The sequence below is a fragment of the Cervus canadensis genome, chromosome 2, assembly GCF_019320065.1.
Source record: "Cervus canadensis isolate Bull #8, Minnesota chromosome 2, ASM1932006v1, whole genome shotgun sequence".
Classification (NCBI taxonomy): domain Eukaryota; kingdom Metazoa; phylum Chordata; class Mammalia; order Artiodactyla; family Cervidae; genus Cervus; species Cervus canadensis.
Genome location: NC_057387.1, coordinates 111,991,996 through 112,009,240, shown reverse-complemented (window position 1 = coordinate 112,009,240; position 17,245 = coordinate 111,991,996). Strand labels below are relative to the sequence as shown.

General features: G+C 56.4%; 1 protein-coding gene across 1 annotated transcript in view; it reads left to right on the top strand.

The window, feature by feature from the left end:
* Positions 1 to 3,437: 3,437 nt before the first annotated feature.
* PER2 (period circadian regulator 2) overlaps positions 3,438 to 17,245 on the top strand; it is a 39,836-nt gene continuing 26,028 nt past the window's right edge. Inside the window, exons 1-5 of the mRNA XM_043462151.1 lie at positions 3,438 to 3,590; positions 13,250 to 13,491; positions 14,118 to 14,180; positions 15,095 to 15,249; positions 16,990 to 17,111. Coding sequence (XP_043318086.1) covers positions 13,268 to 13,491; positions 14,118 to 14,180; positions 15,095 to 15,249; positions 16,990 to 17,111 — 564 coding nt within the window. The 5' untranslated portion in view covers positions 3,438 to 3,590; positions 13,250 to 13,267. The remainder of the gene's footprint in view (positions 3,591 to 13,249; positions 13,492 to 14,117; positions 14,181 to 15,094; positions 15,250 to 16,989; positions 17,112 to 17,245) is intronic.

Sequence of the window (17,245 nt, the reverse complement as noted above, 5' to 3'; positions counted from 1 at the left end):
GCAGTGCTCGTCACGCGGTAATTGCCCAGTAAACAGCTGGCCGACTGAGTGCAGGAGTGAGTGAGCAAGCCCGCAAGTGTCCTGGCAGGGACACCAAGGCCCAGAGGCCCGGGTGCAGAGGGGCCCTCCAGGCAGGGCCCAGGTTGAGTGGGCAGGGGTGCAGGGCCGAGCAGCTGGGAGGCAGGGAGAGGGCTGAGACGCGAGGCCAGCTCTTTCCACAGACAGCATTCCTCACGCAGCTGGGACCCTGGCCGCCACCCCCAAACCCAGGTTTCCTTCTTGCTAGCTGCCTTCCCCAGGGCCAAGAGTCCTGTGCTAGAGGTGATGGCTAATCCAAGCACATTTCCGGGTCAGGATAGACTGACCAGGAGAGGATATCTTCTCCCCTCCTCCTCCAACCTGAAAGCACTAATGTGTGCACCTGAATGCACACACACGCATTCATGCACACACACACACATGCTCACCCATCACCTTGGCTCTGGAAGTTACCACCCGCAGCTGGCACTGGGGTGGACGCTTCCACCAGACCTATGCTGTTCTCCTGGAACTCACAACCCATCTTATTTGAAATTGTCCCCAGACCTCCTTCATCACCCCTCCTATGTTGCAAACTCCTTATAAGCAGAGGCTCCAATGAGATGCATCTTTGCACACCACCAATACTCAGGTGTCACCAAGAATTAGTAGAGTGAATGAACATTTCCAACAACAAGAATGAAGACAGGAGTCATGAGACACTGAACATAGATTCAGTTCCAAAGAGTTGTCAAGGTTCATAGTGTTTGATAGTGGATTTCACTTTTTACCAGATTTATGGGTGGAAACTAAAATCATGGCATCCAGTCCCATCACTTCATGGCAATAGATGGGGAAACAATGGAAACAGTGACAGACTTTATATTCTTGGGCTCCAAAATCACTGCAGATGGTGACTGACAGGATGAAATTAAAAGACGCTTGCTCCTTGGAAGAAAAGCTATGACCAACCTAGACAGCATATTAAAAAAGCAGAGACGTTACTTTGTCGAAGAAAGTCCGTCTAGTCAAAGCTAATGGTTTTTCCATTAGTCATATATGCATGTGAGAGTTGAACTATAAAGAAAGCTGAGCGCCAAAGAATTGATCCTTTTGAACTGTGGTATTGGAGAAGACTCTTCAGAGTCCCTTGGACTGCAAGGAGATCCAGCCAGTCCATCCTATAGGAAATCCGTCCTAAATATTCATTGGAAGGACTGATGCTGAAGGTGAAACTCCAACACTTTGGCCACCTGAAGTGAAGAACTGATTCATTTTTTAAAAGACCCTGATGCTGGGAAAGATTGAAGGCAGGAGGAGAAGGGGACGACAGAGGATGAGATGGTTGGATGGCATCACCGACTCAATGGACATGAGTTTGAGCAAGCTCTGGGAGTTGGTGAGGGACAAGGAGGCCTGGCGTGCTGCAGTCCATGGGGTCACAGAGAGTCGGACACGGCTGAGTGACTGAACAGACTGATGGGTGAAAATAGAAAAGGCTAAATTTAGATAGGAAATGTGACATTAGGCTGAAGCCTGGATATGGAACAAGACCAAAGAAAAGTTGAGCAGGAGGAGAATCTCTGTGTGATGTGAATGAGCTGTCTGTTTTCTCTCACTTCCAGAACAAAGGAGCTTATCCTTGACGTCAATGTAGGTGAAGAAACAAAAGGCTCTGGGTGTGTGCAAGGTGCAGCTGGGCCTGGATTTGCTTGGCATTTGTGTAGGTTTATTCAGGAGAGGGCAGGGAGTCATAGTGGAGGTGTCAATATCAGACAAACAGAAGGAGGGGCCATTCTCAGCAAGGAGCATGCAGCGCGCAGCTGGCCTGCCAGGACTTATGTGGGAAGGACTGTCCTGATGAACTTGGCGTTGCCCGGCTTTGCATCTGTGTCTGAGGAAGTGGCACACACCCTTTGCCAAGGGCAGGGAAAATCCTCAATGTGCGTTTGGCTTCTGGAACTAGCAGCTTAGTCTGCTTCAGGCCACCAGATCATGACTCTTCCTTCCTTCCCATCCCTGATCTACCAGGAGTGCCCAGGAAGAAGAATATACAAGTGGAGAGAGATTCCACAGGCCCCCTCTGCCCTTCCAAGCCCAACCAACCTTGCTTCCCATGTCGGACCCTGAAATTTCAGAGCAGGGTGCGGCTGAGTTGCCTTGAAGCCTGCCTGTGTTTTGAGTCCCACCAGAAAGCCTTGGCTCTCTACCTTGTCTGAGAGGAAGTTCTACTCTCCTGACACTTAAAAAAAATTTTTTTTTTTGGCTGTGCCATGAAGCATGTGGGATCTTAGTCCCTGACCAGGCATAGAACTTGAGCCCCATGCATTGGAAGCCGGGAGTCCTAATCACCAGACCGCCAGGTAAGTCCCTCTCCTGACACTTTATAGACAGAAGGCTGGAGGCTTCTTCACAAACCCCAAACAGTGCTTATTGAAGAGTAAATGGCTGCAGCCAAGGTGCTAAGAATACAGAGCTCTCTCCCAGAGCCTGCTATGCCGGGCTCATGTCTTTGTGACTTCTGCCGTCGGAAAACCCTCCTTTTCCAAACACCACTCAAGTGCTGCCTCCTCCACGGAACCTCTGCGTGTAACTCTTGTCCCGGTTAATTTCTGATCCACACTGCCCAGTTTAGTATTTGATTAAGTTCCCTTTTCATGAGATGGTCCTTTCTCCCAAATGACGCGATTGGGGGCAGGGACAACATCGTTTATTTCTTTTGTTGTACATCCCCTTAGTAACAAGGACCCTATTTGCTGAACCAAAACTTGCGACGCATAATCTGAAAAGTAAGAAAAGGCCCCCTGGAAGCTACGTGTCCTGACAGATCTGGGCTAGTGTCGACCTCGGTCGCCTGGGTGGGCGTGCACCCGAAGCTCCAGCAGAGCCGCCCAGTCTGCAGCTAGCTATGAATGGATACAGAGTAAATGAATGAAAGGGAGTGAATGAAGAGGTTTGCGGGGGGTGGGGGGACGTCTCTGGCCGTGGCTCAAGGTGACGGTCTCCCGGAGTGGGCTTCAGCGAGGATTCGGCTGCCCGGGGTGGGCCTGGCAGGAGTGCCCCGGAGCCCTTCCCCGACCAGCGCCCAGCCCGCCCCTCGCCCCGCAGTGGTACGCGCCACTCCGGGCTCCCCGGGCCCGCGGATGCCTTTCGTCTTGAATGGAAGGCGCCGAGGCCGGAAGTGGAAGGGACCACTCCAGAGGACGAGGCGGGGGGGGGCACGGGTCCGCTGCGTCTTCATTGAGGAACAGAATCGGGGAACATGGAGTTCCATGTGCGTCTTATGTAAAGAGAGCGACGGACGCCGCGGCCAATGGACGCACGGCGCTCGCAGGCCCCGCCCCCACGGTATGCAGATGAGGCGGCACTGCGACCAATGGCGGGCGCCGGGGGCGGGCGCCGGGGGCGGGCGCGGAGAGCGGTCACGTTTTCCACTATGTGACAGCGGCGAGTCAGCGGCGGCGGCGGCGGCGGAGGGCTGCCCTGCCGGCTACGCGCTCCTTTCGGCGGCGGCGGCGGGGTCGGCGGGCCGCGCGCGGACAGTCCAGTGGACCGGTTAGGACGCGGCTCCGGTGAGTGCGCGCGGCGCGGCGGGCGTGGCGGGCCGGCCTGGGCGCAGACCGGCGTCTGGCCGCCTGGCTCTCTGGTTACGTAACCGCCGGCGGGACGGCCCCGGCCCCTGCCTCGGGGGGCGGGTGGTGGCCTGGGGTCTCGGCGGGCCGGTTCCGGGCGACGGCAGAGGATCCTCTAGTCCACAGAGATGCGATCGGAGGGTCTGTTGGGCCGTTTCACTCATCCTGAAACTGACCTGGGAGTTGGGGGGGGGACCGTTATTCCCATTTTGCAGATCAAGAAACTGAGATCCAGAGAGGTCAGGCCCATGTCTGAGGTCACAGAGCTACTGAGGGGCTGTACAGCAAGCTGTCCTTCTCTAGACGATTTTCTTTTAGGAACCCCTCCTCTTCTCCCTGTCTTGCCCCCATCCCCCAACGGGGGAAGGCTGAGGAAGGCCAAGGCGACCAAGGGGCAGTGCCACAGACTCTGGGAAGATGGAGGGCCCCTTGGGGAGCTGGCTTCCTGCTCTTGAGGACACAGAGCCAAGTCTCCAGCTGGGAAAAGGCCACTGGTGGGCACTGGTCTAGGAGCCCTAGCTGGACAGCCCATGGGTCTGTCTCACCCACCCCCGAGTGGGTGAGCAGAAGGACAAGACAGATGCTGGACCTGAGCACAGATGCTCATCCCCTTTGCCCACGCCAGACTCTGTGTTTATTCCCTCTCCTGGGTCCCGCAGAAGAAGGGGGAGGGTCCTGCTTTGTGATACAGCCATCACATTATCCTTCTGGGCTGGACTTTGGCTGCCAAGTCCTGGACAGGAACCAGTGTGTGGGGGGAGGGCGGCGGGGGGGGGGGTGGCCTGCTTACCCCTTCAGGAAGGCCAGGGTAAGGGATGACAGCTCGGTTGCCAGGGTTTCTGTAACCTACACAGAAGAAACCAGTTGGGAAAGCTGATTCATACTCACAGAGAAACAGAGCCAGAAGGTACCCTGGAAATCATCCAGGGTAACCCCTTAGTTTGACAGATGAGGAAACTGAGGTCCAGCTGTCTGCTGGGCACAAAGCATGACCGGGCCAAGCCCAGGCTCAGGGTGCCTGCAGGGTTTTTCCATCGTCCTGAGGGTCTTCATCTGGGTCAGGATGAACTTCAGAAGTTCTTCGAAGGCCTGGGATTGGGTGTTGCTGAATCTTGAGTGAGCTGGAATTTGGAGGGGGACGGCCCTCAGGTCTCCCAAACATTAAGAACCCCAGCTCCATGGCAGAAGCCCCTCCACAAATACCTCTCATCGCCCACATCCAATACAGCAGGGCCACTGACCTCCTCTCTTGCTGCAAAAGGGAGTTGCCCGGCCCCTACCCTCAGCCAGGGTTTCTGGTCCTAGGCTGGTGTGGCTAAGGAGGGAACAAAGCTCTGAACCTGAAGGCTTTCCTTCAAAACTGAGTTTTAAATTCAAGGCTAATCACTTTTTGTCACAAAGAAAGTGATTTTTTTTCATGACGAAAAGTGATTAGTGGGTCAAGAAGATCCCCTGGAGAAGGAAAAGGCAACCCACTCCAGTATTATTGCCTGGGAAATCCCACGGATAAAGGAGCATGGAAGGCTACAGTCCATCAGATCACAAAAGAGTCCGACACGACTCAGCGACTTAACAACAAACAATCACTTTTTGTAAGGCATCTGAGTAAAATGAGGAAAGGGACTCCTGTTTCTTAAGTAGAAGCAACGTGATATGCCAACAGGGATGGTGCCGTGGGTGTTGGCAGTTACCTGTCGCTGTCGTCTCCCTGTGATTCACCGGCGCAGAACTGACACAACCCGGGCTTTCTCTGGGGGCTGGGAATTGGGGGGGAGCTGGGGACTGTCACCTGCCAGGCCCTGGGCTGCTGCTGGGTGACTCAGCAACCCCCCCACACCCCTGCCTCCAGGGCTCGTCTGTGCAGCAGGGCTCAGGGTGGGTGATCTCATGTTTGTTTCCACCTCTAGCTTTTTTTTTTCCATTCTTATTGGAGTATAGTTGCTTGGCAATGTGTTCATTTCTGCCCTACAGCAGAGTGGATCAGCTGTTGTTGCTGTGTACTCATGGAGTCGTGTCTGACGCTGCGTATACATATATGCCCCCTTTCTCAAATTTCCATCCCCTCTAAGTCACCACAGAACATTTTAGTAGCTTTCCCTGAGCTGTGCAGTAGGTTCTCTGTAGTTATCTAGAGGCAACTCTATGTAGTGGCGTATGTACATCAGTCCCTCATCCCTAGCCTTTTGGGTTCTGTCCCTCTGCAGACGATTTCCACAGGAGACACAGGAGACACAAGTTCCTGACTTCAGGGCACATGGTGTTATCTGTGAGGCTTAGAAGGAAGCAGGGCAGTTCCTCTCATTTGTACTATTTCTCACCCACACTGAACTTTCAGAAAAATAACTGGTGGGCACGCCTCTGTTTTTAAATGATGATGTAATAACCTCACGGGGCCTCAACAAATCACAGGCTCTGGCAGGTCCCTGAGTTGCTGGCGGGGCCACTCAGCGTTCTGTCCAGAGAAAGAGCGCCACTGAGAACTACCTTATTCGGCAAAACTAGGTAGAAGTGCACACCGATGACAGCTCTGCAGACACCCTGCAGAAGGCAGGCCCACCTGCCAACCCACAGACACCCGGAGAGGGGGCCCGGCCCCGACCTCTGAGCTCTCCGTAGGCACCTCTGCAACAAGTTGGTTACTGTATTTGCAAGTCTAGAGCGGATCAGAAGCAGTCAGTGAGCAGGCGAGCAGTGCAGGTCACGGGCAGGGCCAAGGCCCCTGTGTTATCAGAAGCGGGCAGTTCCGAAGATGGAGGTGGCTCTGGGCTGAGTGCTGGACCTTCCCCAGCTCCTGAAGGCCTTGAGAGTCCTCGCCCCCTTCCTGAGAAGAATCGGAACAGCTGGGCAGGTCCTGGGCACCCAGACGCTGAAGCCAGCGTTAAGCAAAAAAAGCAAGAGGCTTTTGCGTCGTTGTTTTAAATCTTGTGCTTCTTAAAGGCAGCAGAGCTAAGAGTACCTGAGGGGTCTCCACGAGGGGGCCACGCCTCTCCGCAGCCACCTTCTCTTCCATATTTGGACGGCTGCAGTCACATTTTCCTCGGTTACCAGCGGTTTCCATGGAGAGTGCCAGTGTTTATTCAGCAGGACAAACATTTTCTCCAGATTACAGCAGCCTGGCCTCGGGGAATTGGCTCCTGCCAGGAAGTAGCAACCGGGTTATAATATTTGGGGTTGTAAAATACGAGGGCTTTCAGAAACGAAGAACAGGCTGTGAGGTCCTTGCTATGTAAAGTTCAGAAACAGGGGGAATGACCAGGCTGTGAGAACTCAGGCCTGAGGGGCCTGGGGTGGACGTGGGGAGCAGGGGTGGGGATGGGGACCACCAGGGGCCCCTGGGGGCTGGCGGCGTCCTGCCTCTGGGGCTGGGGGCTCGGTTTGTGGACACGCAGCAAGGCGTCACCATCTGCAAGTGTCTTATCTCCCCTTTCAGCTCACGACGGTCTTCAGTGAGTGAGCCTGCCCTGATTTCTGGTCTCTACTTTCCGCAGAGAAGGGCACGTCCCACTCAGAGCAGGGGTGGTGAGCGCAGGCAGCGTTTACCGTCCTGGCGGTGCTAGTAGAGGGCGGCACTGGGGCTCAGGCTCTGTTTTCGTTCCCCGTTTCTACTGTTTATTGTGGAAACTGTGAGTGTGTGTGCAAGCAGAGAGGACGGGGAATGAAGGCCCTAGCCAGCGTTGGCGGGTTTCTGCTCTCCTCCGCCTCCCTGCTGGCTTCCTCCCTGTCCCAAGTGCCGCAAAGCCAGCCCAGACGGTGATCTCACCGTGGACGGCACTTTCTAAGCGTTCCTCTGTCCCGGCTGGGCAGCCCCGGCTACTGAAGATGTGGTCAGGGGCCCGGGTCAAGGGTATGAGCTCAGCTCCTTTCCTTCCGTCTGGCTGTTCCCTGGGGCAGCTCCCACGTGTGGACGTCTCAGAAGTGGCCGTGGCAGGTTTCTCACAGAGGGCGCCACCCTGCCTTCCCCTCAGACCCTCTGCAGCCAGACAGTCCCTTCCTCCCCCGGGCCCTTGGGCTCATGAGGGCCACCCCCCCCCCGGCCACCACTGCTGCCCTGGTGGAAACACAGGCTTCCTGGGGCTTCCACGAAGCCCTGGCATGCTGGCGAGGGCGGGCGCTCCGTGGACGTTTGTGGAAAGCAGGAGGCAAAGTCTGCTTTGACAGGCACGTTGGTTTTGCCAACTTGGCAAAATGAGGTCAGTCAGTTAGAGCTGTCAGTGCTGAGCGACGCGTTTTCTGGAATAATGAAGCTGGTCTGTTGTCTCCAGTTTCTGCCATGCTGGCCCTATGCTCTCAGGGGCTGGGACCCGTGAAAACCAGGGCTTCTCCGAGAAGCTGGGCGACAAGCCCCGGGCACATGGAAGCACAGTGTGCCGGGCCTCCTCCACGGGGCGGCCAGAGGCAGCACTCTTGACAATGAACTCTCTCCTTTTTAAAAAGAAAAAAATTGTTAAACAATTTCCTCTAGTTATTGGCTGTGCTGTGCTGTGCGTAGTCGCTCAGTCGTGTTTGACTCTTCGTGACCCCAGGGACCGTAGCCCACTAGGCTCCTCTGTCCATGGGATTCTCCAGGGAAGAACACTGGAGTGGGTTGCCATGCCCTCCTCCAGGGGATCTTCCCGACCCACAGATCAAACCCACGTCTCCCGCACTGCAGGCAGACTCTTTACCGACAGAGCCACCAGGGAAGCCCCTAGCGGTTGGCAGGGACCGTAAAAGCCAGCCCTTGCTGGAGGCTCGCTGCATCCCATACACAGAATCACTGTCCTTGAAGCCTCCAAGCAACCAGTGGGTGTTGGGTGCTGCTGTGGCCCACCTTACAGGTGGGGAAGCAGGACCCCAGGACGTGCGGGAACTTGCCCAGGATCGCAGTCAGGAAGTGGAGGAGCTGCCGAAGGCCCCACTGTCCAGGGTCTGCTCACTTAGACCTCAGCTGCCATCCCTTCTCCTTCAGAATCTGCTCAGCAGAAAGGCCCCGCCCCACTGCTATCTGGGGAGGGCTGTGGGGGAGACGGATAGTGTCCAGGGAGCCCTGGGAAGCAAGCAAAGTGCGAAGGAGCCCTAACAGGTGTCCCAGCCCCCACCTCGCTCTGCCCTGTAACCCTGCTGACACCTGAGTCAGACCTTGTTGCACAGAACCCTCCAGCACTTTCCATCTCACTCAGAAAGCAGCCACGACCTGGCTCTGACCTCATATCAGCCACCTGCCTTCCACCTGGCCCTGTACCCCAGATTCATCCACGCTCAGATACGCCAGCCTCAGGACCTTTGAACTTGCCATCCCCCCAACCCATCCTCTCAGTCTCTTCAGTCTGTCTTAGTTTCAGTTCAGTTCAGTCGCTCAATCGTGTCCAACACTTTGCAAACCCATGGACTGCAGCACGCCAGGCTTCCTTGTCCTTCACCAACTCCTGGAGCTTAGTCAATCTCATGTCCGTTGAGTCGGTGATGCCATCCAACCATCTCGTCCTCTGTCGTCCTCTTCTCCTCCTGCCTCAATCTTCCCCAGCATCAGGGTCTTTTCAGATGAGTCAGTTCTTCACGTCAGGTGGCCAAAGTAGTGGAGCTTCAGCTTCAGCATCAGTCCTTCCAATGAACACCCAGGACTGATCTCCTTTAGGATGGACTGGTTGTATCTCCTTGCAGTCCAAGGGACTCTCAAGAGTCTTTTCCAATACCACAGTTCAAAAGCATCAATTTTTCGGTGCTCAGCTTTCTTTATAGTCCAGCTCTCACATCTATACATGACTACTGTCTCAGTTCGGGTTCTCTTAATGGGAGCATGCGGGCTGAGTCTTAAATGCTGGTCCTTTACTGGGAGGTGTAATCCCAGGGCAGCTGAGGTGAGGGAGTGGGGAGTGCAGAAGAGACGACTGTCACACACACACACGTGCATATACACACAGGATAACACTCTGCTTCACAGACCCCCAGCTGGCCACTCAGCCCCTTAGGGTCTCATTGAAAATACTATCCAAAAAAAGATGAAGGAAGGACGCAGAGAAGAGGACAGTCTGTTTGAGGGAGGGATGGAGAGGCAGCACCGCCTCGGGGGCTGTGGTCCCAGCTCACCCAGGGGTGTACGCCGCCTCAGATCCAGCTGCCTCACCCGGCCCTTCGGCTGCAGCAGTGGGGGAAGCCGGGGCCCACCTCGTGGTGACCTTGGCACTTCATCCAAGGTCACACGTGTCCAGCAGAGACTCCTCGGGTGTGGGCCCCGCAGTGACCAGGGAGAAGCGAGGCCTGCAGACTTGGGGGAGTGCGGCCACGGGGCTCTGAGTGAGCACGACCCCGGGGCTCAAGAGCAAGGTCGCACGTCTCCTGTGTGTGGGCCTTTCCTGGTCCCCTTCCTGACTCGTGCCCAGCCGCTCCCACGCCTGGAGCCCTGCCCTGCTTCTGTCTCAGCTTCCCTCCTCTGCCCTGCACGCCGTTCCCTCACTCACGGCCTGTTTTCCGCACTAGAAAGTGAGTTCCACGGGGCAAGAAAGTTGTCTGTCCCATTCTCTGCGCTCGCCGGCCCCAGCGCTATAGGCAGAGACGGGCCGGGATCAGCCCTGCAGCGCGCCACCTGTCCTTACAGTGGCTCCTGTTGTTCTGTGGCCGTCCGTTTATGCCCCGGGGTCTTCCCACAGCAGCGCGCCTGGCTTCCGTCTTTTTACTGGGGGACACAGTATCCCCACACCGTGTGCCAGGCCCTGGGCTACAGCTGGGAGGGACGCGAAGCTCCCATGCCCTGGCGATCTCAGTGACCTTGGGGGGACAGGCCAGGCAGGGGACGCTGAGCCGAAGGGGCCGGGAGAAGGCGGAGCTACTGGTGCGGGCCATCGGGCCAGCTGCCGGCCGAGTGCTGCAGCAGGCGCCAGGCCCCCGAGGTGGGAGCCCAGCCTGGCCCGGGGTGGAGGAGGGCGGGTGGCTGCAGGGAGGTCCCGGGAGGCAGCCGAGGTCCTGCCGCGCTGGCGACCCCCATGCAGAGCAGGGCCATGCTCCACGCCCCGGGCAGAGAGGAGCTCAGCTGCCCTGCATGGACCGCAGCAGGGCCAGCTGAGGCTGGGCCTGTCAGGTGGGCCGAGTGGACAGGATGCCAGTGGCTTCCTTGCCAGTGGTCCTTTCCGGGTCTTTCTTCCTACATACCCCACACTCACACCTCTGTGTGTGGATGGAGCAGCTTCCCAGGTGTGAGGAGGCGCCAGGCTGTCAGCACAGCTGGACGTGCCCAGAGCCCCCGCTCCAGGAAGATGTTGGTCCTACGCAGGAGCCCCCCATTGGCCAGTCCAGGATGCTGCCGGCCTTGCCGCCCCTTGGGAGCCTCGTCCTTGGCGTGTTTCCTCGCGTCTCACGAGGCTTAGCGTCTTCCCAGGCCAGTAGCTCTTGCCTGGTGCTTCTCTGTGTGGAAACAGCCTGTTCTTAGTCTTCAGTCTCTCCCCAGATGTTAGCACCTTTCGTTCTTTATCACGTTAGCTAGAACTTCCCTGAATGTTGAAGACCGAGCGGTAGACGTGCTTATTTGTTCCTGACTTTCGCAGCAGAGAGCTGGCGATTGAGGTTCTCATGATTCGGGGCCAGTAAACAGCAGCTGTCTAAAACTACAGTGAGACGCTCTAACAGTCTTCCTCTGTGGCCCTGGTGTCTCCTCTCGGCATGTAAACTTTCTCTTCTGAAGATCTGATATTACAGCAGAGAGGTCCAAGACTAGCGTGACTTAGCGTCCTTCGCAGGAAACTGTTTGCTTTTTCCGTGGGTAGAATTTTCTTTTTCCTTGAAAACATCGTTTCATCAAGGCGCAGCTGGGCTCGACTCCTCACGTGATTTTGCTGGGTGCTCAGGGAGCCAGGCACATACAGATCTGTCTTCAGGATGGTTTCCTTCCACGTGTCTCTCTCTGTAGTTTCTGTCTCATCGTTATGGTGTCTTCTGCAGAAACAGCTGTTATCTGCAGGTAAAAAAAGGTGACTTTAACATCAGCCCTTTCCCTGGGCATGTTTAGAACGTTTCTCACTCTCATCCTTCCCGCTGCTGAGTCAAAACTTTATCTTTCTGATTCTCTGTTCTAATGTGACCCATTCACCGCAGGTTGCAGCTTTAGCTCATCTGTTGTTACGTGTTTCATCGAATCCATCATTTCTTGATTTTGTCTGTGATACAGAACCGGCACTGTCCTAAGCTTCCTTGCTTCCTTGTGCCCTGGAGGTTGTATTTCTGTGGTCTTCATTGCACTTCTTTTCCAAAGCCGCACGTTGGCTCCTTTCTGCTGATTGGTTCGGGAACCAGGCAGGGTCTGATCAGACCTGCTGTTTTTGTTTTACAAAGAGTGCTGTGGTTGGATTCTGCGTGGGCCCCATCCTTGGGGAGGAGGGGGCCCTGAATCCAGCGCTGTCTCTTGCTGTGTGTGTGGCCCTGGGCAAGTCACTGCCTGTTTTCCCTGCAACGGGATCCTGGTGCACTGTGGACAGTAACCATGGGGGTTACCCGAGCCAGCGCGTGCTACGCCCCCCACACTGTCTGCAGAGCCACCATCCGCCAGAGTCCTCTCCCTGTGGCCTCTAGTCCAGGCTCCCGAGCACGGGAAAGCTGAGGGGGCACATTCTGCCCTCCAGGGACACCCCCCCCCCCCCGAAGGCACCGCTGCCCGGGCCCTCCAGCTCTCCTGCCACTGCTTGGGGCCAAGGCTGGTCTCTGGGGCCCACGTCTGTGTATCCCCCCACCTTCTGGCTTCCTGACCTCCAAGGTCAGGAGGAGAGTGGAGCCTGGGTTTATGCCCTGACCCCCAGGCTGCAGGCTGCCTGGTGCCCCTGCTTCAGTGGCCCCGCTGGCCCCTCCAGGCCCAGCGGGGAGGACAGCCCCCCCACACACACACACTTGGTCTCCCCAGAGCTGCGCATCGTTTGCAGTTTCCTTAACCCTGACCACATCCTCTCGTGCCGGGCCTCCATCCAGCTCTCTACGGGTCTGCAGGAGGGTCTGTGTCCTGCCGGGACCCTGGGGAGGCACCCTCGGGGTCCTGCTTTCACCCTGTGACCTCTTGGTCCCCCGTCCTTAGGCTTCCCATGCAGCCTTCCTGCCCTGGGTCCTCGCTGTCTGTACTCACCCCAGCCTACAACCGGTCAGTCTCTCTCTCCAGCCCCTCTCCTCCCACCTACCCGCCCAGAGCCCCGAAGCAAAACTTTCTGTCCAAATTAACAAACGCAGTTCCCAGAGTCTGCTGCTTCCGACGCATCCGTGGCTCTGCATGGACCCCGCAAGGTGTGGGCCCCACGCTGGCCTCTTATGGACGCCCCCCGCCACCGTGAGGGCTCCCACCACCACCACCCCCAGCCTCATTTTCCCCTGAAGCCTTCCCGCCCGCAGCCTGGCTCTGGGTCTCCCCTAACGTGTGATGGCTGAGATTTCTGAGCTCCACTGCACCCCCATCCCCGGAGGGCCATCAGCAAGGAGGTGTCCGGGGCTGTGGCCGCCCTCACAGTTCAGGGCAGTTGGGGGCCCAGGGCACAGGAGCCACACCGCTGACCCCGCGTCCTCCAGCGAACCTGGAGGAGGCTTCCGACAGGGTGTCCCTCCTGGCGGGCCGCCTGCCCTCGCGTGCCTGACTACCGTCTCTGCTCTGCCAGCTCTGCTCCGGAGCCAGCATGAACGGATGTGCTGACTACACGCCCAGCCCCAGCAATCCCTCCGAGGAGCCCGCGGAGCCCCGGACCAGCCAAGCCGCCCTCCAGGAGGACATGGACATGGGCAGTGGCTCGAGTGGGAACGAGACCAATGAGAACGGCTCAACGGGGCGGGACTCGCAGGGCAGCGACTGTGACGACAGCGGCCGGGACCTGGGGCTGCTGGTTGGGCCGCGGGCCCATGGGTGGGTGTGGCTTGTTTTCTCAGAGTCTCACTCGGTGGTAATGGGAGTGCTTTTGCAGTCTTTAAGTCATGATGACCAAGTGTCTCAAGACTTTTGAAAATATTATTAACTCAGTTCAGTTTAGTTCAGTTGCTCAGCTGTGTGCAACTCTTTGCGACCCCATGGACTGCAGCACACCAGGCCTCCCTGTCCATCACCAGCTCCTGGGGCTTGCTCAAACCCATGTCCATTGAGTCAGTGATGCCATCCAACCATCTCATCCTGTCTTATTAACGCAGAACAACTAAATTCTCCTGAGGTCTGTCCTTCCTTATAACGGTGACATGGGTGTAGGATTGTGGTAGATGCATAATCTACCCGACAAGATCTCGGGAGGCAGAAGAGTCAGGTAACCCTGCATGATGCTGAGTGGTTTACAGACCATGAACTTGCTACTCTAGCCTAGGGTTTGTACCGCCCAGCACTTCCTTATCTGATATCCAGAGGTTTTCCGTTCGTTTTCTCTTTACCTCATGTTGTTCCTAATTGACTTGGGCGGTGTGGTCCAGCCTGTCATCCCTGGGTGGATGGGGAGGACGGAGATGGACACGCTCCTCTGAGTTTTGCATTTATTTTTGTTCTTTTAGTCCAGAAACCTTTGGCCTGATGATGGCGAAGTCTGAACACCACCTGTCCAGCAGCGGCTGCAGGTAAGGCCAGTTACCACTCCCTCCATTCAGAGCCTTCAGAGAGGTCGAAAGGTTTGTCGTGAGATGAGGTTTTGGGGGTGAAGTGACTGTTTTTGAGCTTCTCTTGGAGCCCGTCAGTCTGAGCAGCGATGCCCTCTGTGAATCCAGCCTCCTCCTTTCAGACGACTGACCCCTCGGTCTACTCCAAGCCCCTGACTGTGCCCCAGGCCTGCAGCTCCTCTGGGTCTGACTTGGCAGGCCTTATCTGCACCTCAGACACGTACCTGGAACATTCCTGACCTCTTTTTTAGGTGTTTGTGACAAACATGTCCTTAATTTCATATTGACAGATGATTTCCCATCACCACTGGGGCAAAATTCAGACCTTAGTCCCAAGCCTGGGGGCGCTATGCCATCACCCCCGAGGCCCAATCCCATCACTCTCTGGATCCTCTGTCTAAACAGCCTGTCTCCCTCTGTCTCTGTATCCTTGGATTTGAAGATCCTCCTTGTAAACTGCGTCTCCTCTCCTCTCCTCTCTTCTCACTGTTCACATCCTGTCCCAGGACGCCACCGTTCTGTACCCTGGGGTCTCCCTCACTCACTCCTTCTCTGTCTGAGACCAGAAGGAGGACAGCTCAGCAGTGGGGTGGGCTGGTCGGGCGGTGGGTGGACCACTAGGCCTTGCTGGTAGAGAAGAGCCAGCAGGAAGGATGCCGTCCAGCGTTCACCTGGTTAGAGCACTGCTGCTCCCAGGACGGCCCCTCTCCCTGCGAGCACACAGGCGTGTCTGCAGACAGTGCTGGTTTCACAGCTGGCAGGGCGCCCGTGCAGCTTGCATGCCCACGAAGAACGCGCAGACCACAGGGTCCTCGCGGCCAGAGGCACGGTGAAGGCAGCACTCAGGGTGCTCACGTCCTTCTTCAACTCCACAGCAGCCAGCAGTCCACCAAAGCCGATGCCCACAAAGAGCTCATCAAAACACTGAAGGAGCTGAAGGTCCACCTCCCCGCGGACAGGAAGGCCAAGGGGAAGGCCAGCACCTTGGCGACCCTCAAGTATGCCCTGAGGAGCGTGAAGCAGGTGAAAGGTAGGTGTTTGTTCCAACCTGTAGCAGTAAGTCTCAGATCTCCCCAGATCAGAGCTTAGACTGGATTGATTTTCTGAAATTCAGTCCTGAAATAGCATAAGGAAATCACAGAAGTCTGATGAAATAGCAGTTCGTTGAAAACCTCGGTTCATCAGAAGTTTTCTATTATACGTGACTTTTAGAGGAAAGAAAAAAAAATCAGGTAGAAAACCAGCCAGTAAAGAAACCTGTTTATTAATGCAACATGGAGCTTTTGTACCCTGGTCTGGGGTCCTGTCACGTTCCGGAGTGTCCAGCGCCTTCCTGGCTCTGGCCAGAGAGTTCTGATGTGCGTGTGGGCTGAGGCTGTGAGCACCTCCCACACCCAACCCAGCCTGCCACTGAGGGCTTACCTTTAAAAAGTCATGTGAGAAGATACAAAGAGGGTATTGCCTCATTTTTCTAAGCGTGTTGAGTTTCTCCTGTGGTGGTCTTCCTGCCAGAAAGGCGGGAGGGCAGGCCCTGTGCCCCTTTCCATCCCAGACAGTAACAGCCTGCGTGATCCACATGCCACTTCCCTCTGTGGGTCTGTTCGGATTTTATCATTAGATGGAAGAACACGGCAGAGCTTTCAGAACCGTCAGCAGAAGCGAAGGGTTTCCCTGGTGGCTCAGCGGTAAACAATCCACTTGCAATGCAGGAGATGCGAGGTCGATTCCTGGGTCATGGGAGGGCATGTCCTGGGAGGGCATGGCACCCCCCTCCAGTATTCTTGCCTGGAGAATCCCATGAACAGAGGAGCCTGGCAGGCTATAATCCTCAGGATCACAAAGAATCTGGACACGACTGAAGTGACTGAGCATGCACACAGCAAAATCGGCTGAGGCCTTTACCTGAGCTGGCACGTGCTGGACTCTCCACAGAGGTGGTGTGGGAATTTACTGCAAACACTGCAGGCTCCAGCATGCTTGTGTCCGCAAGCTCAGATGCCTTACATTTCAGTAAATTCCACATCCCATAAATAGCTCCCAGTGAGCTTAGTCTTCCTTCAGCAGCTCTGTGACCTGGCCTTCCACCGAGCCGGTGCCCCTGCCCTGGGTCTCAGGTAACCACAGGTGCCCCTGTTTCCGGGCAGGTAAGGAAAGCGTGACCTGCAAGAGCCGCCAGCGTTCCTAGTGCACTGTTCCTCCTGAAGCCCACCCCCGGGAGTCCAGGCCCAGGACACCGCGCCTGGGGTCACCTCTAGATGGTTTAGCTGCGGAAGTTGGTCAGCCTGGGCTCCGCTCACCTGGGGCCCCTCTGGCAGAGTGGCTTTGTCAGCCTGTACGGGTCCCAGGATGAGTGGTCAGCATCTTCGGTTCTCTTGTGAATACTTTGTTCCCTGGGTTATTTCCATGCCAGTTGTGTTTCTAAGAGTCGAGTCTGTCCAGATGGGAGCGTCCGGTCGCCGGGGGGGTGGGAACAGGGGGCTGTCACATTGTCCTGCCTGGAAACAGCGGTGTGTGATAGCATCACGAAGACAGGCCTGTGGGGGACACAAGCTCAGGTGGGCTGTGTGGTCATGTTTCTGAGAAGTTCCTGAGAATGATTTAAAAGATTCGGTGATCAAAGGCCTTCTGATTTTTCAGGGGAAAAAAACCTGGATTTCTGTTTGTTCAGCCTTTACTCTTTGTGTTCTCTGCCCAGTTTCTCACGAGAAGGGCAGAGCCCTCAGGCATGAGTTAGGCACTGCGCTCAGCCCTCCCCGTGGTCTCTCCGCAGCCAACGAGGAGTACTACCAGCTGCTGATGTCCAGCGAGAACCACCCTTGCAGCACCCCCGTGCCCTCTTACACCGTGCACGAAATTGAGGGCGTCACCTCCGAGTTCATCGTGAAGAATGTGGTGAGCGCCTGATCCAAGCCCAGAAAGCTCACCTCCTCTGGCCAAGTCTCCCTGGGGGAGCCGGCCGAGCCCTGGCTTCATAGCAGCAGGGCCGCGAGTTTCAGGAAATGGGTTCCTTACTTTAAAAAAAAGAG